The 24,092-nt window shown below is 33.5% G+C and overlaps 1 protein-coding gene across 2 annotated transcripts; it reads right to left on the bottom strand.

The window, feature by feature from the left end:
* Positions 1 to 19,091: 19,091 nt before the first annotated feature.
* On the bottom strand, positions 19,092 to 23,255 carry LOC114273184 (protein C2-DOMAIN ABA-RELATED 7). Of its 2 annotated transcripts, none has more exons than XM_028214960.2 (3): positions 23,145 to 23,255; positions 20,317 to 20,412; positions 19,092 to 19,666 (listed from the first exon to the last, which is right to left on the bottom strand). In XM_028214960.2, exons 1-3 carry the CDS (start codon positions 23,253 to 23,255, stop codon positions 19,373 to 19,375), a joined length of 501 nt encoding a protein of 166 aa, XP_028070761.2. In that variant the 3' UTR covers positions 19,092 to 19,372. The 2 variants fall into 2 exon arrangements, with proteins under 2 accessions (XP_028070761.2, XP_028070760.1); XM_028214959.2 differs by lacking the exon at positions 23,145 to 23,255 and adding an exon at positions 20,517 to 20,681 and having other exon boundaries at positions 19,094 to 19,666.
* Positions 23,256 to 24,092: the final 837 nt, after the last annotated feature.

Raw genomic sequence — 24,092 nt, 5'->3', positions numbered from 1 at the left:
TTCATACTTCTCTTAAAATTTTAAGAACTGATGGAGGTACTGAATTTGTTAACAAGAGAATTGCTGCTCTCTTCTCTTCCCATGGTATTATTCACCAGACAAGTTGTCCTTATACTCAAGCTCAGAATGGTGTGGCTGAAAGGAAGCATAGGCATATAACTGAAACTACCATTACTCTTCTTCACCAATCTTCTCTTCCTTTGAAATTTTGGTTTGATGCTGTAGCTACAGCTGTCTTTTTAATAAATAGAATGCCTAGTTCTATTCTTTCAAACAAATCTCCATTTCAGGTTCTTTTTAACACACTGCCAGATTTTTCCTTCTTCAAGGTCTTTGGTTGTCAATGCTTCCCTTGGTTGAAACCTTATACTACTCACAAGCTTCAACCTAAGTCTGTCTCATGTGTTTTCTTAGGCTATCATCCTACTGTTAAAGGATATAGATGCTTAGATCCTCTCAATGGAAAAATCTATCTCTCTAGACATGTTATCTTCAATGAAACATGTTTTCCCTATGCAACTACTGTGTCTTTATCTTCTTCTCCTTCTCTATCTTTGCCTCATCTTTATCAATTTTTTCTGGCCTTCTTCTACTTCATCTATATCTCAGATTCCCTCTTCTTCTCAGCCTTGTCCTTCACATTCTTCTTCTCAATCTCAGTCACCTCTTCTTTTACCTGTGTCTCAATCGTCATCATCTTCATCACAACAGTCCTCTTCATCTTATTACTATTGATCTTCCTCCTCCTTCTGCTCCAACTTCTTTCAATGTTCAGCCTATGCTTACCAGGTCTAAGACAAAACCTCCTATTTGTCTTACTGCTGTATCAGATTCCTCTTATCTTCATTCTGAACCTCCAACTGTTGCAGCTGCTTTAGCCTCTCCTATGTGGCTTTCTGCTATGCAAGAAGAGTTCCAAGCTCTGCAACAACAATGTACTTGGGATCTTGTGTCTCTTCCTTCTCATAAAACTGCAATTGGATGTAAATGGGTGTACAGAATCAAACGTAATTATGATGGCTCTGTGGCTAGATACAAAGCCCGGTTGGTGGCTAAAGGCTACCTACAGCAAGAAGGAGTTGATTTTCATGAGACCTTCAGTCCCGTGGCAAAGCAACCCCCATTCGCATATTTCTATGTTTAGCTTTGCATTTTCAATGGCCTATTCATCAGTTAGACATTTCTAATGCCTTCCTTCATGGCACCTTTGATGAAGAAGTTTATATGCTTCAACCCCCCGGTTTTGTTCATGATTCTAACCAAGTTTGCAAGCTTAAGAAAGCTTTATATGGACTTAAACAAGCTTCTCGAGCTTGGTATTCGACCTTCTCTAAATTTCTTATCTCTCAGGGATTTATTAACAGTCACTCAGATTCTTCTCTATTTGTTCAGCATACCAATACCAGTCTTATCATTCTTGTTGTTTATGTTGATGACATCTTGGTTACTGGCAGTGATTCTTCTCTTCTTACTCAGTTTATTCATCACATGCATACTGTGTTTTCCATGAAGGAGTTAGGCCCTGTGTCCTATTTCTTGGGTATATCTGTTCAATCTTTACCTCATGGTTATTTCTTGTCTCAAGCAAAATATGCCACTGAACTTCTTTATAAATCTAGTTTGACTAATTGCAAACCTTGTTCTACTCCTTTAGCTGTTAAACCTTCTTTTCCTGCTGTTGATGCACTTCCCTTTTCCAATCCTTCTCTTTACCGTAGCCTTGTTGGGGGTTTACAGTATCTTACCATTACTCGTCCTGACTTGGCTCTAGATGTTAATTAGGCCTGCCAGCACATGCATCTTCCTACCAATGCTGATTTTCAAGCTGTTAAACGCCTATTGAGATATGTGAAGGGTACTCTTCATCATGGGCTTCATTTTACTTCTGGCCCCTTTTCTCTTCATGCCTTTTCAGATTCAAACTGGGCTAGTGATAATGTTGATCGTCGATCCACTTCAGGATACTGTGTCTATTTGGGTCCTAATTTGATTTCTTGGAGTGCTAAGAAACAATCTATTGTTTCTAGATCTTCAACTGAGGCCGAGTATAGGGCTTTGGCTATTGCTACTGCAGAACTTACATGGTTGCAACAACTTCTCAAAGACATGCACATCTCTGTTTCTTCTATTCCTGAGCTCTGGTGTGACAATCTATCTGCTATGGCCTTGGCTACTAATCCTGTTTTCCACTCTCGTTCTAAGCATATCGAAATTGATTGTCACTTTATTCGTGATAAGGTTGTTGCCAAGCTTATTAATTTGCAGTATGTGCCTACCACCGATTAGGTGGCTGACATTTTTCACCAAACCTCTTCCTACCTCTCACTTTCATTATTTGAAAGACAAGCTTCTTGTACTCCCTTGCCCTATCTGATAAGTTTCTAACTGTAACTGACTCAACTGCATCTCAATAGTACTCCACTGTATCTCACCAGTCTGAGCAGTTCAAGCAGTCCAAGCTTTATCAGTCACAGCAACTCTCTTTTTCATCTGAGCTGCAGCAAAGGGCTCACAACTCATCTCCATTATCACAGCCAAAGAGAGAGTCAGCAGAGTCAGCATTGATATGTCCTCTATCACAGTCATGTGTTGCTAGTAGTTCTCAATATAATATCTGTAACAGTTGTGAAGTTTGTTAAGTAGTTAGACGTGTTTGTTAGTGAGTCAGTTAGCTAGTTGTGTATATAATATCTTACTCTGTTGTACTCAAAAGAGTGTGAAATAAAAAGATATCTTCATCTTGTACAGAAGTAACTAGAAATGACAGGCTTCCAATAGAGCTCCTTATACTAAAAAGAACAGCTTTGCAAGATGGTTCATTATAGACATTTCATTGAGGTAAGACTATTGCCTTTGCCGCTAATATGGCTTTCATTAAACAAACAAGAAGTAATCATTAGTATCTTGCCTTTGTTGCTTACCAAAAAACATAGCAAACAGATAATTAATCACAGAAGATTTAGGTATTCTTCATGTTGAAAGATTGAATGCAGCAGCTTTAGATGTAACATGTTATGCATAATAGATTGATAATATGGTATCAAGAAGATCGAGCCTGCTTAGACAATGACATACATGCACAAACAAAATCCCAATAGACAACTCTACAATATAATTCTTCATTGGAACTCAAGAAATCAATAAACACGCATGGAGTAGAAACAAATTCAAATGCAACACAATTTACAGTTGTAAAAACCAATCACAATATTAAAAACCTACATAGCCCTTTCCATTTTTGTATCGCGCATAATCTTTTTCCTTTTGGTTTAACTAAACCTCTCTCGTATAAGGGCAAGCAAAAATTGTCAATTAACACTAGGCTTATATATAAGTCTACCTCAAATTTAATATAAGGGGATTAAGCAAGTACTGAAACGTCGCTCAAAAATAATAATAATAATAATAATAAAGTAAGAGATATTGAAGGGACTTTGACATCCTAAATTAGAAAATCATTGAGTTTGACCACAAATTAACATAATATGAAAATCATAGGCCTAGCAGCATTATTCAGTATGGAATTGCTTCATTATTTCATTGGCCATTGAAGAAAATAGATTTTCAAAAACCAAAGAGTCCTAGATAATGATCTAAAGACAAATACCTGGTGAGCTTTAACACCAATTTTATTTAAATATGCAGCAAAAATTCTTGTTGACATACACTCCCCAAACAAGACTAGGTAGTCTTTTGTGAGTAAAGTCAACTCTTTGACTTGAGCAATTGCCTTCAGAAGTTGATCCAAGTCTTCTAGGTGTGCTGTAAAATATTTTCACAGGCAAAACATAACAACCCAAACATACATAAGCATAGAAGGATGGGGAGTGAGATGCAGAGAAAAAGTAGATGAACTTACCAAGCGAAAAAACAAGCTTAGGTGACCACGTAATCGTAAATTATTCTTAACTAATACAACTATAAATTATAATAAGGTTGGTTTGCAAAACTTCGAGGCAAGTCATTATGGTCAGATATCGTGGTTGAAGTGATGTGCTGGGGTCTTTTTAGATCTATATGTGCATGTATCTCTAACAAAATGAGAGGAAAAAAAAGATATTTCTAACAAAGTCATATACCATAGTTTTTTTCCTCAATCCTTTTCCACCTTGAACTTGATTTTTTAATTTGTTCTTGAGGCTAATTTTTAATTGGGCTTGCCTAAGTATGTATTAGCATTTAGCACTATATATTATTTTTTCTAGCTCAAGACTTTCAGTTGTTTGTGCACCCATATCTAATATTCAGCTTGAGCTATTATTGGGCAGTTTCATTAGATGCCACATTATAGCTTAAACCAGTCGTGAATATTGTGAACCTGGAGTTGTCAGTTGGCCTCATGGGATTGATAGATACATGTTGACTAAATCTTGTTATGAATGCACTATGAGGAAACAAGGCATGCAGGTGCATCCCAATTCATCACAATGGACATCAAAATCAATTTTTGGCCATGGGACAAAAGATAGATATTTGACAGCTGTAGGCTCCCCAAAAACATTGAGATTACAATAAAAGAGTGAAACATTGTTGGATATTTCAAGAGCGTTGACATAAAATGGTTATGCACATTTTGTTTAAGTTTTTGTTTATTCTTTTGAAATAGCAATAATCAGGTAGCAGAGTTCCTGGCATTGGGATTAATCTGAAGCATTTCATGACCTTATAATGAATAAAAAAAAAAAACATCAGCAGCTCAACTGTCCGATAAAATAGTAAAATAAGTTCTCAGTCACATGAAGATTCAGAATCATAAGATTTAATCATGTAGTAAGAAGTAAAACTTGCATAAGGAACTGGTAGTTTCTAATATTCCCATTAAAAATTATGTCCTAAAACATCAAACCAAACTCAAACAAATTGAAAGAATAAGAGATAGAACCAAATTCACCCAATTCTGGATTAACTAGGCTACAAAGTCAATTAGGATCATTAATTTGTGTGGCCGTGCAAGTGAGAGAGAACTTTGAAATTAACAACACAAGTTTATTATTCTATGGGATTTCAATCTTTAATACAAATTTTGAATGCAAAGAGACAACCTTTACCTTCAAGCTCTAGGCTTTTACAAATTTCAAATTCATAACACAAATATCAAATGCAAAATTCTTAAATTAAAATCGAGAGAAAGAGAACGAGTCATTACCTTCAAACTCAAGGGTTTTCGAAGGAAGTAAAAGAGAGATGAAAACAGATGAGTGCAAATTGCAAACTCTAGGGTTTGCGAAGGAAGTAAAAGAGAGGTACCAATTGAACGTTGAAGACTCCTAAAGGTCTGAGAGAGGTGATATCCATGTATTGACCGAGATCGATGGCGAGATCGAGAGAGAGTGGGCGGCGATGTCAGCTTGGTGAAGGAGGATCAACAAACTTATGCCAGCGTGAGTGAACTCGTCGATGGAAGATGGAGAGAGAGAGAGAGAGAGAGAGAGGGAAAATGAAAATATCAAAGGCGCCAAGTGTTTTATAAATTTGGGAATTTTAGGCCTTTTATGGCTATTAGCGACGACACAATGATGCCCGTCACAAACAAAAAATTTAAAAATATATATTTACGCCGGGAAAGAATAACAATCACAAAAAATGAGCCTTTCGCGACGGCCATAGTTTTGCTGTCGCAAAAACCATTGAACATATGCTCCCTTTTTTTTTTGAAACAGAAATTACCGTTGCAATAAGTGACCATTGATGACGGAATATTTGTCGTCACAAAACTCAGCTTTTTGTGATGGCAACATATGTCGTCGTAAAAATTTTCGTGTCATATACCCCTTTTTGTAGTAGCGATTCTTGCCTACATCTCTGTTGTCGCTACATTCCTTTCATATAAAGTGCGAACGTGGCCTGGTTTGTAGTGTTTTTGGTCATTCTCCTCTTAGATAGTCATCCATGAGTTGTTGGACTTGACTGCTTTATATATTATTCTTTTCCCTTTCCACAAACAAGGCCTTGGAGTATGGTATTTGTGTGGTATTCCTTCGGTTGTTCCTTTCCAATCCCACATGAAGTTGACTCTCTTTCTTTAAGCTCCAAATCCTCTTGGAATCTTCCTCTTGTCATTCTGAATCCAATGTTGTGTTAACTACATCCACAAAAGTAGGAAGTCATAGTGGCAAAACTTTTCCTCTAATTGTAGGGTCTAAACCCCACTCAAACTTTCATGCCTTCTCCTTGTCATCTGCCACATATCGGGTTGCATACCGAGCCAACTATTCGAACTTTGCCACATATTGGATCACTATCATCATGTCCTGTTCTAACTTCTGGATTTCTCGAATGCTTTCCTGTCTGACCATGTTCAGGAAGTACTTCCTTAAAAATATATTTCTAAACTGTGCCCACGTCATGACTATGATGTTCCTAGATTCCCTAATTAGGGTCCACCAATGATTTGATTCCCGTTCCAATTGGTAAACTACTAAAGAGATCTTATCAACATGCTTAGCTATTCCCATTGTATCAAGCATTTTTTTCAATCTGTCAAATCCAATTCTTTGCCAACTTTAGGTCCGACACTCTTGAAAATTTGGGAGGCCCCTGCCTCCTAAACTCTGAGAAGAGATGACTTCTATCATTTTGTCGATTTCCACTCAAATGTCCCAACTCCTCCAGAATTTGATTCCCGATGTGGTGCGGGAATTTGACCGCGGGTAGTTATCCATTCTCAGGGTTTCGATTTCCTAGTATCGCATTCCTATTGCGTTGTTTTTCATGGGCTCATGTGTTGTTGCTTGTTTTGGTGTAGTCATTGGCTCGAGTGTGGTCCACCATTCTACTCATAGTACGCGGTGAGGCATAAGTTGGAGTCTAATTATGGAGGCAATTTTTCAAGAGTAATCAACTAATCTTAAAGTTAGGGTTTATTATCCTAGGAGAATAAGATCAAGTAGTAAATCACAGATATAGTAAAACACATGTGATGTCCTGGGTCTTGGACTTGACTAGTATTGAGAAGTGTGATAGTGTGCATTACTTCCGGCATTTTGTTTACTGTATTGGGTCTTTGAGGTTTCTTTTCTACTCTTACTTAACCTCTCGTAACTTCTCCAAGTTGAAAATCTTGAGTTTTGGGCATTGGAACTTGCCACGGGTTGCAAAATCAAATTTCGATTTCAAGGCAAAACTGCTTGAGCAGATCATCACATAGTTTTCTAAGATTTCTGGGCAGAAACCGCTTAAGCGGATTTTGCGTCCTACTTGAGCGGATTTTGGTGAAAAATTTATGGGCTTCTCTGGAGCAATCCATCCATGGAGGCAAAAAAATCTGCTCATGCGGATTTGAATTCTGATCGTTAAGAATTCAAACCGCTCGCGTGGATTTCAATGCATCTATCTCGAATTTTGTACACTTTTCCTCAAAACTGATGCCCAAAAACGTGTTTTAGGCACTTTTCACTTCTCTCTCTCTCTCTCTCTCTCTCTCTCTCTCTCTCTCCCTCTCTCTCTCCCTTTCTCTACTCATCTTCTCTCTCCCTTCTCTTTACAAACACACCCAAATCCAAACTTCTCTCTAAGATTTAGCTTAGCTCAAACCTTCAAAAAATTGAGAGGGCTTTTTATACCAAATTGAAGAGGGCTGCATTTAGAACCGATTGGATTGAGTTCTCACCAACCTTGAGTTCTATGGTTTTCTTCCTCTTCATCTCCAAAGCTTGAGGTAGGGATAATCTTTGAGTTATATATATGTTTTTGCAAGTTTATGCTTGTTTGGAGTATTTCTTCATGTTTGGATCATGATTTTGGGTTGTTGAACCCTAGATGATTGTATAAGTGGAGTTTCTCTAATATTTCTAAAGCCTTTGAGAATATGAGTTATGTTCTAAGGTGTGAGTTTTGTTTTGGAAAAATCTTTTTAAAAAGGGAACAAAAACCTTGTTTTGTTGGAAACCGTAAAATTTGGGGATTTTGGAGAAAAGGTGAGATATTGTGAAATTTCTATAGTTGAGTAAATGATGGAGGAATTTTCTATAGTTGTATCAAATGAAGAAAATTCATGAGAAAATGAGAAATTATTGTTGTTTTGGGAAAACCAAATGCTAAAAATGATTACTAATACATGGAAAATGCATGAAGGTTGATATTGTATTATTCTATCTCTTGTGAGTATATTATGATGCTACAATGACCAGAGATGTGGGAATTTGATCACAATGGAGAATTGTGTGGTAAAATTCAAAACGGACTATATTAATGCATTGCACATGTAATGTCCCCAAAATAAATACAATAACACATCCACAATGTTAATAAATAATAACAATGGTAAAGTAATTATCTTTTATTAGTTCCAAATTAAGTTTACAAAAAGGAAACATATGTAGATATACATTCACAAGCCTATCCTTGAATCTGTAGCATATGTTATATAATAGAATGAACATCAAGCAAAAAAAAAATGGCCTAAAGGCTTAAATGTTTCCAAGACAGTACTTGGTTACAACAAAATGGATGAAAAATCCAATATAGTTAAAGACCTAGGCTTGTACAAATAAATACAACAAAAATACACAAAATGAAGCTCTTGCTTCCAAGTCCTTCCAAGTTATTGCCTTGGTGGAGGCATATCATCATCACTTGAAAATGGTTTTCCAACACAAGATATGACTCTCAACAAAGAAATAAAGGTGAAATGCATATGCAATGCTAGTGACAAAACATCTTGTATCTCTTTCAAACCATGCAATGACAGGTTTATATCGCAGTTCATAAAAACATTATCTCTTCAACGGAAAATAGGGCAGTGAAGCATATCTCTGGGAATCTCAAAAACAAGTATCACATTTCAAGGAAATTTCATCCGCGGGAAACCGTGAATCGGCACCCATATAAACGTAGGCCATACAAGCACTACTATTGCCATTTTACAGATATTTCGTCCGCAAGATCGACACGCATGTATACGTGCTATTTTCGGGACTTTCACCTTGGACACACAAGCCAACTTATTTGATGTAACAACAACTTTCTTCCAGATTCATCCTTTTTTCTCTAGACATCACATATTCATCTGTGTATTAAAGGTGCAACAATGCCAATGCAAAAAAGATGAGAAAAATAGTTCCAATTTACTTAATCCTCATGCAATTTCTACAACAATCATAACTGTCCTCCACTAATAGCTCAAAACAGATATCTCTAGACAAAAAAATAATTTTTATAAAGATAAACCTTTGAAGTTCCAAGATGTGAGTGGTAATACATATCCAACTCCACCATCCTCATCAACATCATCCTAATATCACAATTTTAATATCTTTTCCATTTATCAACACAAAATCAACATTCGAGATTTTTAGGGCAAAAACCCTTTTTCCATTATAAAACCATTTCCCAAGGTAAAAACCCTTCATTTTATCATGTCTTAACAATATACATCTTTCCAAAATCATTACCGATAAACCATTTGAGAACCCCTCTTTTGTTTTCAAACCAGAACCTGAGATTATTCAAAAATTCATTTCTTTCACAAAGTGGTTTTATAAAAACAAATGGCTTAGTTAAAACTCATAAGGAAATGTGAAGAATCCCTACCTCAAGCTTAGAAGATGGAAGAGAAGAACTCGAAAAACTCAACATCAACGAAATCACGAGCCATTCAGATTAAAAGGAAGCCCTTGAGATGATCTACAATCTATTTCAAAGGACCAAGATCAAAGGATACCTCCCGGTGAGTAGACCTAGAGATCTAAGTGGGAAAAATCTAAGTTTAGAAAGAGAAGAGAGAAATCACGGTCTGAGAGGAAAAGAGAAGGAAAATAATAAGAGAAAAGTTTTTTGGATCCTATTTATAGTGGCTAGGTATTAATAGAATAATAGCTCCAAAGTCAAATGAAAAGAACAAGTCAAAAATTCCCAAAAAGTAGTGCCCAAACCGAACAAAATGTTGAAACTGTCAACCTTGCGACAGTGGTGTCGGCCCTCAAGAAGAAAAGCTGAGACGCTTGTGTTTGGCAACATGCAAGGGCTGACCCTCGGAAGCAGTGGTGTTTATCCTATATTTCAGTAGACAACCCAGAACAACACAAGAAGAGAATGGTCAACCATAGGAACCTATGGTGTCGAACCTATATTTCAGTAGCAAATTCCAAGAACACAACAAGACAGGTGTCGACACCACCCAGATTGGTGTCGAAACCAAAAGCCAAAAATTAGGACAAGTGTCAACACCACCAAGACTGGTGTCGACCTTATTTTTCAGTAGCTCCACCAGGAACACATCAACAAGGAGGTGTCAACACCACCAAGATGGGTGCCAACCTTAGGAGCAGAACAGAACAAAGAAAGAGAGGCAGCGATGGTGTCGACCCCAGAAGCCAAAACCAAGCAAGAAAAGAGAATGAATAATAGCTACGGACATGGTTTCCCGGATTCAAAAGCAATAAATGGGTCGGGTCTAAGCCCTGATCTCTATAGTACATTTTGCATCGTTATTCCAGTTTATCATTGTTGGAATTGATTTTGAATTTTGCATTCAAAAAGTATTATTTTGCGAAAGGAAATTGTTTGTGAAACAAGTTCATTTTGGATTTGCTTTGTGGTAAATATGTTGGTAAGTCCGAATAGAGGGTGTTGTTGGTATTGGTTAAGTTGACCTGAGTATCCATGGTGAAAGACCAAAAACACGCACGGATGAGGTACCACATGCATTCCAGTTTGCAACTAGTAAAGTGGGGATTGGTAGTACTTGTTATGCCTACTTGCAAACATTAACCTAGGGATTAGCTGAGTCATATTTACCGCCTCTTTGAACTATACTAAAATTATTGAATTGTTAAATTCTCAAATTGTATTGTGCACAAAAGTTTCAAAAGATAGATATGTATGTTTTTGAACATGGCATGACATATGCATTCATCTCAGGAGATTGTATAAAATTATATACTTTGTTAAGATTTTTTTACTGGGATTTGGGTCCACCCTATGGGATTTTGTACAGGAAATGATGTGGTGCTCCCGCCGGGTTAGAGGCGTGGAATATTTTTTAGAGCACAAGGCTATTTTCTTTTGTTGTAATTATTTTTGACAAACCAATGTCTTTACATGTATGGATTCAAAAAACCATTTTCATGTAACCGTGTTTAAGCCTTGGAATTTGTAGCCCTTGAGGGCATTATTTTGTACTTGACTTATTGTGCCACATGCTATAAATTCATATTCTTGGAATGTTGAATATATACTCACATGTGGAATATTTTTTGTATATCTCTTGATGTTTAATGTATACAAATGTTGGAGATTTGATAATGATGTTAATGTTGAGACCGTATTTCCGTATACATTAAGCATTGGAAGTTATTGATTTGGAAACAAGATGATGTAATGGGAAGTCTTTGAGTCTATATTGCGTTAATTATTTCGGGGCATGACAACACACAACACAATACAACTTCATATATATATATATATATAGGCGAAAGAGTTTCAAGACTGGATTAAAGAAAGGATTACGAAGTGGGGGTGAAAGAATACGAAGCGATTATAGTAGTAGCATCAATTAACACAAGGGTCAATTGAAATATGAATGAACAATATAATGGAATGGATGACATTACGATTTAAGACTTTAATGTGGTCAATGTTATGGAAGTAGTGACTAAATTAGATATCCGACCTAAAACTGCATTAGCCACACGCATTTCAAACTAAATATCTAAGATTTATCATCGAGTTAAGAAAATACAACTGTTTACATGAATCCTTGTACTAGATAGAATAATCAAGACTCCAAGGTTGTTGATTTAACAATTGGATATAATATAAAATAGAACCAGATGGTAATGACTTAATCTTTAAAAAATAAAATAAAATGACATTGAACAAAGGTTACCAATATGCAATGGGGGTACGACTATCAATAGAAGACTTATAAAAATAACAATACATGTACTTCTATATTGTATTTAATACATAACATGTTGCCTCGTTTAGAGTTAAAACCATTTCCTTTTGTAGGCAATCGTCAAATCGTTTGGAATCGAAACACACGACGATTCATAATGTGAAACATGTTCTCAACAGTCAATGTTGTTGTGTCCGGAATTTAAAGAAACGTCCTATGGTAGGTCAAGAAAATTTTGATTTTTCGATGTCTTCGAATTAATAGAATAGATAGCGTTATAATAATATAATATAGTCGGGGCAATGTAGTCTCTAACCGTAGGCCAAAATGTGTAGGAAGAGTTGAACCTAAGCTCTGATATATACCAAGTTGTAATGGCCCAAAAATCAAGAACATCAAAGAACATATTAGCAAATAAATACAAGGTCTTCTAAGGTTCTAAATATAAGAAATATCACTAATGAGCGCTTTGGTCAATAACCAGGTAAGATCCTAAGAAAGATTGGAAGAAGTCAAAACAGTCTCATTTCTAAGTCTAATCTCCTTAGATAGCAAATCTACATTTTTAACAGATGTTAACAAGGTATTAACATAAGGTCTACATGAGTTGATGAAATGTAAGGATAGGTTACAAAAGATATATATATATATATATATATAAGCTAAATATTGATTACAAGAGTTGCGTCTTAATTACATCAAGAGTTTTAACACTTACAATCATGAACATGGTTACAAAAGGGACTTAACAAATTAGTATCTAATTCTTCTGGGATACGGCTGGCTAATAGTCTTCAATACCTGACATGAAATGCCATGAGTTTAAATGCTTAGTAAATGCACACACACCCTGTCCTTTTTTCACAATCCAATACACAATTATAATGTTAACAGGTAATGAAGGTAATGAAGCATGATATTCAAGTAAACAAATAAAAGGTTATAAAATCAAATGTTAGTAATCGAGGGTTAAAATTGTGACTAAACAAGGAACTGAGAGCTTTTATTATAATAATTCAAAAGTAAAGGTTTAATAAAATTTACAAAAGGCAGGAGTCTCACAAATCGTCGTTTATCAATGCAAACATGACTATCATAATCTCGATTTGAATCATAAGATCTTATAATTCTACAAACTTAGATGGGCCAAACGATCTGCATCACATTAGGATATTAAATTTCTAAAATCTTACTGCTATCTTTTTAGTTTTCTTTTTCCTTATTATATATTTCTATATGTGTATGTATACATGTATCTATCTATATATATATATATATAAAAGGTAGCAAGTTATGATATTTATGAAATTGATTACTACAAATATCATAACTGAATCCTTTTTTAGTCATAACTTTTTTTTTTTTAAATGTCATAACTAAACACTATAAGTTATAATCAAAATAATGTTATAAGCAATATCATAATAAATCAGAATTAATACCACAATGTGTATAACTAATTAATAATCAAGTCATAACTAATACTATAAACTGACATAACCAAATACCAAAAATGTCATAACTATGGCAATATAATAATACACACGCAACATAGAATTTGGGGTAGATTTAAATATTTTTCGGATTAAAAAAAATAAGTAGAATTTCCCATAAAGAAAATTCGCTATAATCTCTCTTCAAGTGTTTTTCTAATTTATGCCGGCATAAAATATATTATATCAATTTTATTAATTTTTAATAGTTTAAATTTATTTAACAGACACTAATAATTTTAAATTGGAGAAGAGAAAAAAATAAAAATAAAAACAAAAAAAACAACCCAAGGTTTGACCCTTCTAATAAAATAAATCTTGATTTTAAATTTTGTTAATTTAAATCCGAATTTTTTTATTTGTTTTCAATTTAAACCACTTATTTTTATTAAGTAAAATTAACAGAAAAGAATGTTATTTTTGTTATTAAACTCAATAAAAAAATAATTTTTTAGACATTTCATATATACTTACATTGAATTTAATTATTAAAATACATTTTTCAGCTGGTTTTACTTAACGAAAATAACGTGATAGTTTTGATTGAAAACAAATCAAAATACTAATGTTTAAACTGACTAAATTAAAAATTTATTTTATTAGAATGGTCAAACTTTTGAATTTCTCTTATAATTTCCCCTTAATTTTATTTTATAATGAAAAATTCTCAACCTGATCACAAGTTTATTTCCAACAATCTCATAAGGAATCTAAAAAATGACACTTTCATTCCAATAGTTTCAAACCAAACATGGAGGGATACCAATGACACAGCAGGTGTTGCGGTGCCTTTTTTGGGAGATTCTTGAGACTATTTTTTTAATTTCAGCAGTTCATTTTATAAGATTTACTAAGTAGATCATCCATGTAATAACTTAAGTACCAAATTGTATTAGTCTTTAGAAAATGGAAGGTAAATGTAATTTTGAAAATAGACTATATTTTCTTCTAAAAAAACTGTGATCTGATTAAGTAATTACAAATATCTAATTAATCTAATTTTTTGCATCAATGATTCATTCAAAAAAATTTACAAAGCAAACCATTTAGATCATGAAAATATGATCAAAAAGAGCCCAGCAAAAGGCATTTGGGCACAGCAGGTATCGTTTGTCCACCAAACACTACCTATCACGGCACTGATTTATTTAACCGGCATTGTAAAGTCGTATAAAAATATGATGATCAACTTAGTAACTAACTAAACAAGAGACGCTAATAGAGGCATTAAGGTTTTTCTCTTCCTAACACTTGAAGAACCAATCTTATAGTGTGCCATTACCATCAACTACCTTTCTATCTTTATATACATTTTCTTGATTGTTTCTTGAATGCTTGTTTCATGAACACGGCACATTAATTCAAGAAGCAATCAAGAAAATATCTACACCGAATGAAGTTGACGATCAGAACCCTGCTGATGCTATGATAGAAGGTCATGATTGGAATCTCATTGATCTTATGAGGTATTACTCGATACTTGTTCTCCACTTCCTCTCTCTCTCTCTCTCTCTCTCTCTCTCTCTCTCTCTTCAACCAAAAAAAAAAAACTAGTTCTTCTTCACCAAGAAACGAGTTTTAAAAGAGTATTGTTTCATGAACTTGTTAACATATAATGGCATGCAAAGAAAAGGAACAAAACTTGGTAGCATAAATACAAACATTAGTGAGTATAGATTTTCATTGCAGAAGTAGTTATTTCTTTTTTCTTGACAACCAAACACAGCATCTGGGCCTGTCATCTTTGCCAATTTTATCTTGCTGTTGTCACTAGGGGTGAGCGTGCAAATTAATGATCAAACCATTAGGCAGTTCTAATAATTTTAGAACCAAATCAAATTAGATCAAACGCTGTTCACTTTGATTCGAATTTAGAAACTTGTCATCATTCATAATATAATCGCAAAATATTATTCACAAACTGGTTTACGAGGATTATACTGCTTAAAAAAATATAATAAAATAAATAATATAAAATAAAAAAACCGGCGCTGCCTAGCTTTTACATGCAAGAACTAGTGTTACAATATATGAACTGAAATTTGAGTGTGAGATGCTTCGAGATTGATTGATTTATTGATTCCAATACCGCTTATAACGTGATAACGGACTAGTTTATTTTGTTGGTTTTGTTAATTTAGTTTATTTTGGGTGTTGGTTTGGTTCTTTTAGTTTGTTTTGGGTGTTTTGGGGGGTTGATTATGTGGGGATTCTAATATTTTAATTTTCTAGTTAAGTTCTTCTTAACTCTTTTGTTAAAAAATGGAGAGGCTTAGGGGTTGATTGTATGAATGCGAGTAGCAGTAGTAGGGGTATTTTTACACTTTCGAATCTCTCTCGATGCATGTCATCTTCCTGTACTTTTAATTTCATGCTGTTAAATGGAATTTTTCTTTGCTCATCAAAAAAAAAAAAAAAAAAAATACCGCTTATAACGAAGCTTTGTTACAACAGTGGATTTTTTTATGCTTTTCTTTCAGCTACTTGTCGATTCTTTCATGGAGATACATTTGTGGATTTAAAGATAGGTTTGTGTAGGATGTTTAGATCTTTCAGTTTCAGTTTCAGTTTCTTTCCTGTTCCTTTTTTTTTTTTTTTTTGGTCTTATTTTTATTATTATTGTTTTATTTTTTTATTTTTAAATAAGCAACTAGATGATAGTAATTAGAGTTATATGCATTCCTTGAAATGTCTTTGTTCTTTTATTTATTTTATTTTTTTGGTCAACAAGGAGAGACAGCAACTAGGCTTTGCCATCTTAATATATATTACCATGCACACACATTAGGATAATAAATTGTCAATAATTGATTAGTCAGTTGAACTTGGAGTTCACATAAATACATTAGACTACTAAACCCACAATTTCATTAGTTTGTGATTATTTGTTGAACAACTTAGAGTTGACCTAGGGTTGATCTGTTTCACATAAAATGTGCAGTCGGCCAATTTTCATTATCATATATATGTATATATATATTGAGGAGTCCCAGAGGTTTCAAGATCATTCATTCATTTGGGAATTTGATGTTGCATGCCACAAAGCTACCACAGATATGCTGATAATTTTGTACTATAACTTTGTTTGCTGCCCTGAGTTCTGATAATTTTTGTGATTATTTGTTGAACAACTTCACTTTAGAAAGGCTCAAACCTTAGTTGACTATTTTGTCAGTAGTTTTTTCTTCTTTTTTTTCCTTTGTGTGTGTGTGTTTTGATTTGGCTCAAAAGCACAGTTTGTATGCCATCATTTTTCATAAAATGCATTTCCGTGGCTTCCATTAATCCGCAACCCATTTTCCACGAGATCAGCCAGACCCACACTTGCATTGGTAAAACCCTGGCTGGACTTTCTCTTTGAGAAGCGAATTGCACGCGACAACCTCGCCATCCCTTTGTAAACTGCAGACAGGTCCTAATTTCCAACACTCAAAGCAACAATTGGCCTATGACGTCGTTAAATGCTGCACAGGCTAGTACCCAGTACCTACCTACTCGATTGTTGAAGGGTGGCCAGAGTTGAGTATCTAGAATATGTCTTTAAGCACAAATTGGTAGCAGGCAAGGTTCTAAATATCGACCGGTACGTGCCGTACCGGCCGATTCGTACCGGAAAATTGGACTGCTGAGTTGGATATTGGCCGGTATACCGGTGAGAATGAAATTCGCCTCCGTAGCGGCCGATTCCCGATACGTATCGAACTGAATCCGATACGTGAACCATACAGTTCCGATGCATGTATTCTATCGCCAGTACGGCTGCAAAAATGGAGCAAAGCACCTACAAAATAATTGAGCAAAGGTGTGTTCTCAAACAGGCTTTCAAGCTTCGAATCGAACCCAAACCCATCGAGCAAGGATCCTCTAGAGTTTTTTTTTCCTAAAGTTTCTTAGAGTGGTGTATTGTGTGGTTGAGATTTAATGACAAGTCACATCAATTTTTCAACATTAAATCTCAACCACACAATACACTACTTTAGAAAACTTTAGGAAAAAAACACTCTAGAGGATCCTTGGTGAAACCCATCACCACTTTCAAGCTTCTTCGTTGAAGGTGTGCTCTCTTAGGCTCTGTTTATATATTTGTCATGCTCTGTTTTTTCTTTTGGCTGAAAAACCCACACACAGGCTCTGTTTTATATATTTGAAGGTTTAAGTCATGCTTTTGCTAGTTGTTGTGTTCGATTATATATATATATATATTTTTTCTATGGCAATTTATTATTTATATTATGGTATGGGATGAGAATGAGATATATTTTAATATATATTTATGATTGTTTAAATATTTATATATATATATATATAATTTTATTTTTATTTTTTTTCTTTTGTTTTGTAGTTGATTTAAGCCATTGTTGTATGGTTATGTTATGGTATGGGATGGGAGATATTTTAATATATATATATATTTATGATTTTTCAAATATTTATATATATATATAGTTTTGTTTTGTTTTGTTTGTTTGTTTTTTTTTTTTCTTTTTCCTATTTTGTAGTTGATTTAAGCCACTGTTCTGTGGTTATATTATGGTATGGGATGGGAGATATTTCAATATATATATTTATGATTGTTCAAATATTTTTATATATATATATATATATATTTTTTTTTTTTTCTTCTTATCAATGTAGTACCTGTAGAGTATGTTTTATACTTAGTTCACTTCTTCATTCCTTTAAGTTGATTTATTAGACTCATTGTTTATGGACCTATTAAAATCAATAAATTAAATAGTAGCAGTGTATGTTTGAAATTTCAAAATTAAGTGCCTCTACATATCAAAATTTTGATTAAAATGTGATAAATTAAGACTAAAAGAATCAAAAAATGCATAAAATTGAGTTTTAGAGGATTGCTAATAATTTTTGAAATTTTACAACTGCGACGCCAGATATCTGATACGTATTGGTCGATACTACCGATACTGATACTCCACGATCGATACCGCTACGTTACCCGATACCACAATTTAGAACTATGGTAGCAAGTGATGTGATTCATTTTTACAAGCCTGTCTCGCCTTTGAAAGACAAATCACTATGCTTTTTTTATTTGGAGAGGCACAGATGGCCCTAAACTAGATCATCACCTAGGGTTTTTTTAGATTGTTTGGAAAAGACATACATCCAGCGAATTGAAGTCATACTGATATTGACGACAACACTGAACATAGTAGCTCCGGTGATATGATTCCCTGAGAATTCAAATTGCTACCTAGATACTAAGCTCCTTTTTTTGTGAAATCAATATGTAGAAAAGCTTCATTGAAAAGTTATGAGCATATCTATACTGCTACACATTACTACTGCACGGAGATTGTGATTTTCCATGCAAACATTCATCAATAAACAACCCTTTTTTACATATTGGGAAATCCTATTTTTTTAATTTTTTTCCCCCCAAAATGAAATCCTGGTTAGGAAAAAACCATTGTCTGCCAAAGCCATGGTGAGCAAATTGTAGATGTGTGTTTCAGAAAACCTTAATTGTCATTTCTAACAGCTTAAGAACTAACAATAGATGAGTTTGTCATTGACGACTCAACACGCAAATATATAACTAACATGAAAAGATTAACCTAATATGACAGAACAGAAAAACATTAAACCAATGGTAATCATTCATAGTACTAGAATCATATCAAACTTTTTTAAAACCAGAACAATTTTCACATCACCAAAAAAAAAAAAAAAAACATCAAGTAGGTACTGATATTTTGAGGTTATAGACAAGTCTTCTGCAAATACAAAAGGATATCTTCATACTTACCATGACATAGTTGCTAATTTTAGATACCCAAATTAGCAAATATGAATTAGAAAGAGGTGGAAATAAATGGAAGACAACAGATTAATTTATCAGTGACAATCTCAATGTTCAAAAAATGTAAAGAGCGAAGTTTTATTCCAACAAAAGAAAATCAATTTTTACCTTATTAGTCAAGAATGCTAGCTGCAATCAAACTAAAGCGCATGCTAGAAAGGGCCTCAAAAGGAAGCAACTCCCTTCTTACTGATAGCACAACTACGTGTTATACTATGCATACCTCTTATGACCTGGAAGATCGATCCATTGGATTTGGATTTCTACTTCCCCACGGTCTACGTTCCTCAGTCTAAGAGACATGTCTTGGAACATTTTTCCACTGTCCCATATAATGCAGCTCTCATCAGATAGGCAATTTGTCCTGTTTGGCTGAACTCTATCAACTTTAGTACCAGTTGGGAGGTTCTCCAATCCCATCTTCATGCACTCTATATATGGTTTGATGTCTATCTCCGCGTCGCCCATTTTGTCATCATCGCTGAATGTGTCTTTATCATACACTGTCTGGAAAGAAGAACAAACAACTATGTGCTAAAAACAATCTGCCAAACAGGGGTTTTGCATTTTGTCTTCACTAAAGAAATTCAAGAAGAAATGTAAATGGAGTCCAACAGTAAGACATGCCCTATCATGGGTATCAACTTATGACGGAAAAAAAAAATGGGAAAAGTAAAAAGCTGCTTTTATAGCTCAAAGTCATGATCACTAACATGTATAAGAGAACCACCCATCATAAATGTTTGAATTGTTGTGGAATAAATCACACACGATATAATAACAAGAAACAATTTCGAACACGAATACAAAGCATATAGATTTACACCATTCGCCAAGTTTGCCTATTTTCATGGCTGACATCAATTTCACTACACTGAAAGAAGAGAAAAGTGCAATGCGGCTGCTGTGAAGGCAGCAATATATATGTTATGGTATACATCAGCAAATTACTTTAATACCGTTGGTATAAATTTTTGACAGCATGATGAAGTACACAATACTAATAAGGCTCCACAATCCTAACAGAAATTCCCTAAACAACACTGAGATATTGGCAGAGCTAGGATTTTGGTTTGGGACATGCAAATTGAAGTCAATAAATCTAAACATAAACATATGCAGACTTAATACAATCAATTAACAGAAGATTTACTTACAAGGATGATTGGAACATTTGGATCCTTAATAGAAAGAGTCAACTCCTCATTCCACACAGGATTGCAATTTTTCTTTACAACACGAGTTTTCATTTTCTGCATCAATAAATATAAAGATCAGCGGAAGAGATAATAGTTACAACTAGATGGCAAGAATGACAATATTTTTTAGTTTGCAAAGTAAAAGTTCATTAACCCACTAGAGAATTAAGTGGTAATTCCATGAACAAATCAATGCATCCACTAGCTAATCTATCGAATGGTGTATTTTGACCAAACGGTGAGGCTTGACAAAAGCGTTTCTGATGGCGCGGATTTTAGTCACGAAAACAGTCCCTTCAGGAATGCGGGTTCATCTGTGTCCATTTTACCCACCCTAGACCTTGATATAATGAGAATCTCATGCACCGACTCGCCTATTAAATTATTAGAGTTTCTTTTTCAGGTATGAAAATAAGTTGTTATAGAGCATGTTAGTGAGTCAGATTCTGTCTCCAAATTTTTTTTTTTTTTTTTTTTTTTCCCTTCAACTTTCAATGCACTCCCAACCGCACATGATATGGTGGGTTAAGAGTGCATTGGGACTAAAAGACAAGATGCTTGAAACAGAGGACGCAGATGAAGACATGCTCCAAAGCAAAGGCAAGCGTATATTGATTGGCAGACTTCCATTCTTCTTACAATGGAACATAAGAAAAGAAACTAGCAATCTAGCAACTTCAATCAAACTAATGAAATGAACTTATTTTAGTACTAAAAAAAAAAAACAATTATATTCTATTAAGTTAAACATTTCCTAATGTTGAAACATTTAACTGAAGCACACAAAAATAAATAAATAAATACATAATTATGGGAAAATTACAATTTAGTGAGGGACCAAAAAATAATTGCAAATCAGTGGTAAAACTTATCAACTTTAATAATTGAATTGATAAACTTTTCTATGATTTTGTAATTATTTTTTGGTCTTTCAATTGATTTGCAATTTCCCCTACAATTATTGCATTTCAGTGGAAGCTTTAGATTGATTAGAAATCAAAATCTTATTTGTCTACTTGCTTCCCCGTTTGTTTCCCTATATATAAAATAGAGGATATAATATGATGTAGGATTTAGTCAAGATATATAATAAACAGGATATAGAGATTGGATAATATATCCCCCAATTCATGTTTGTTGACTTGATATATAAGATTGGATATATATTATCCATGTTTGTTTTACAAAACATATTATGGGATATAAACAAGTAATTTCCAAGATTGCCCTCATAATATTATATTATATTAAATTCAAAATTTATATTAAATTATATTATATTAAATTAAATTCAATAATATTATATTATATTATATTAAATTCAATAATATTTATATTATATTAAATTCAATAATATTAAATTAAATTCAATAATTATATTATATTAAATTCAAAAAATATATTATATTATATTATATTAGATAGACAAAAAGGTAAATTGGACTTTTCAAATCATATCCCAACCAAGGGGTATGATATAATGGGGGGGTATTGTATATCCTCCACTTTTGGGGGATATACAATCCCATGGGATATTATATCCTCTTTGAAAAAAAACAGCAATGCTACAGACCTCCAGTGCCACGTGTTGGCCTGGGGTTGGCTGAAAAAAAAAAAAAAAAAAAAAAAAGCAGTTTTTGGGACCAATGGGAAGGGACCCCAGCACCCCTACTGGGGGTCTGAAGCTTTATTCGAAAAAAAATTACAAACATGGGATATGTGGATCCCACAGGATATAATATTTAATTGCACTCTTTATATCCTAAAATCAAACAGGGCCTTTGTTTATAATGGTAAAGAGGACTTTCTTTTAAAAATGTGTTTAACTACAAATTTATTTTAATTTTACTAGTATGTTCATCATATTAAATTTTGTTTTTTATTACACTGTATGTCAATTACAATGAAGTAGAATGAATCATCAATTACAACAAAAATCACAAATTACAAATAGACTCCCAAAATGGGAGAGAGAGACCACAAATAAAATTAAGAAAATAAACCCACGCATAGTTTAGAAGAATTAAATTTGGACCTCCTAATGAAATATGAGAGTTCTGGGCAACAGACTAACTCCATTGGTTCACCTCACAAATTCCTATGACTTTTTTTAATTGGGAAACTACTTTAAGAAGGTTCAGAAAAAGTATCAAACAAATAATATCTGCAAAACATGTCGATTATCATTGTAATCATCCGCTAGTAAAAATTGAAGATAAATTACATCGGTAGTTCTTGTAATTCTAATTGTATCAAATTCTTTTTATTGTGCCCGTATAATCCAATTGATAACGTCTCTTTAAAAATTGAACTAAAATAAAAGACAAAATAGTCCACTCACTCTCTTCAAAAGCAGTTTAGGAATTGAGTTTAGGAGCTTCTATTTCTACATACAATTTTCTCTGAATTCACACACCCATTTTTATTTGGAACTTGATTTCCTAACAAAACATGTTTCAAAAATCTTCTTTATGAAAATCAATGGTTCGGTAATCAACTTTTGGACCAAATATAGAGTTGAATAATATGGTTTTGTTCGGAAATTAATTTCTAAATCATGTAATTTTGTTATCCGAAACAAAATAACTTGTGAGTTACGATACCGAGGTGCATGAAAATAGAAGCTCCTCTTGGCATCCTGCCTATTTAATTTGAATATGTTCAATTTCTTAATAGATATTATTAATTAACTAAATTGATACATTGTCAAAATATTTATTTAAAAATATATATATACAATTGAAACTAAGTAGAAATATATATATAGATGGAGGTGTTTAACAAGCCTGTTCTCCCATGGTGATGACAACGTAAGGATCACTGCTGACTGTATCACGAACAACAAGATTGATGCCTCTGCGGACTCTAATCTTCAGAAGACCGATCAAATAATCCATTGCCTAAACAAATTAATGGGTTGTGTTGTTTCACACAAACCAATTAGCGTTAAATACGATCCAGATTTTCAAGGAAAAACTTTCTCACAAAGCTCAGGTGAGTCTTCTCATTATTAAACTCACCACAAACAAGAGTTGTATATTTTTAGCAGTAGAATATAGGGATGATATTAATTAGGGTAAAATTAAACTAAGATCTATTTTGGTAATTAAGAAAAAATATTTATTTTGGATCACATTATATTTTTAATTTTTGTTTTTTGTACATTTAAAAAAAATGTCAATAAAAAATTAAAAAATTAGTTTTTTTTCTTACTTACTAAAATATGAACAAAAATAAATAAATAAACACAAGTTACAAAAGTTTAATGTAATTACATTATGTAACAAGCTCAGAGGTGGCCAAGAGCAAGGCTTGATTATTTCTTTACTCATTATTGCACGATATATATTTTTTAATTATTTGCTTCTTTTCCATAGGTTGTCTGTTTTTTTTTTTTTTTTTAGATAGGTCCATAGGTTGTCTTTGATATTTGTATAAATGCAATATTCTCCTGTTAATTGATTATAATATATGTATATATATAATTACATTATTCTCTCTCTTAATATTTAAATGAAAAAATTAGTCTAAGATCTCTTTCCTATGTTTAGTAATAGAAAAGATCTACAATATTATTTTGTGATGTCCAAGGTTCCTCAACCCTACATCCATATATCACAGAGAAATTTGATTCTCTCAAATCAAACCTCATTTCTCTCTCTCCCCCTCTCTCTCTCTCTCTCTCTCTCTCTCTCTAAACTTCTCAACTCAACAAAAACAAAGTCTCATCTCTA

This window comes from Camellia sinensis, chromosome 11 (assembly GCF_055761805.1).
Source record: "Camellia sinensis isolate YWXY chromosome 11, ASM5576180v1, whole genome shotgun sequence".
Classification (NCBI taxonomy): domain Eukaryota; kingdom Viridiplantae; phylum Streptophyta; class Magnoliopsida; order Ericales; family Theaceae; genus Camellia; species Camellia sinensis.
Note: the sequence above shows the minus strand (reverse complement) of the source record. Positions and strands in the feature narration are given on the sequence as shown.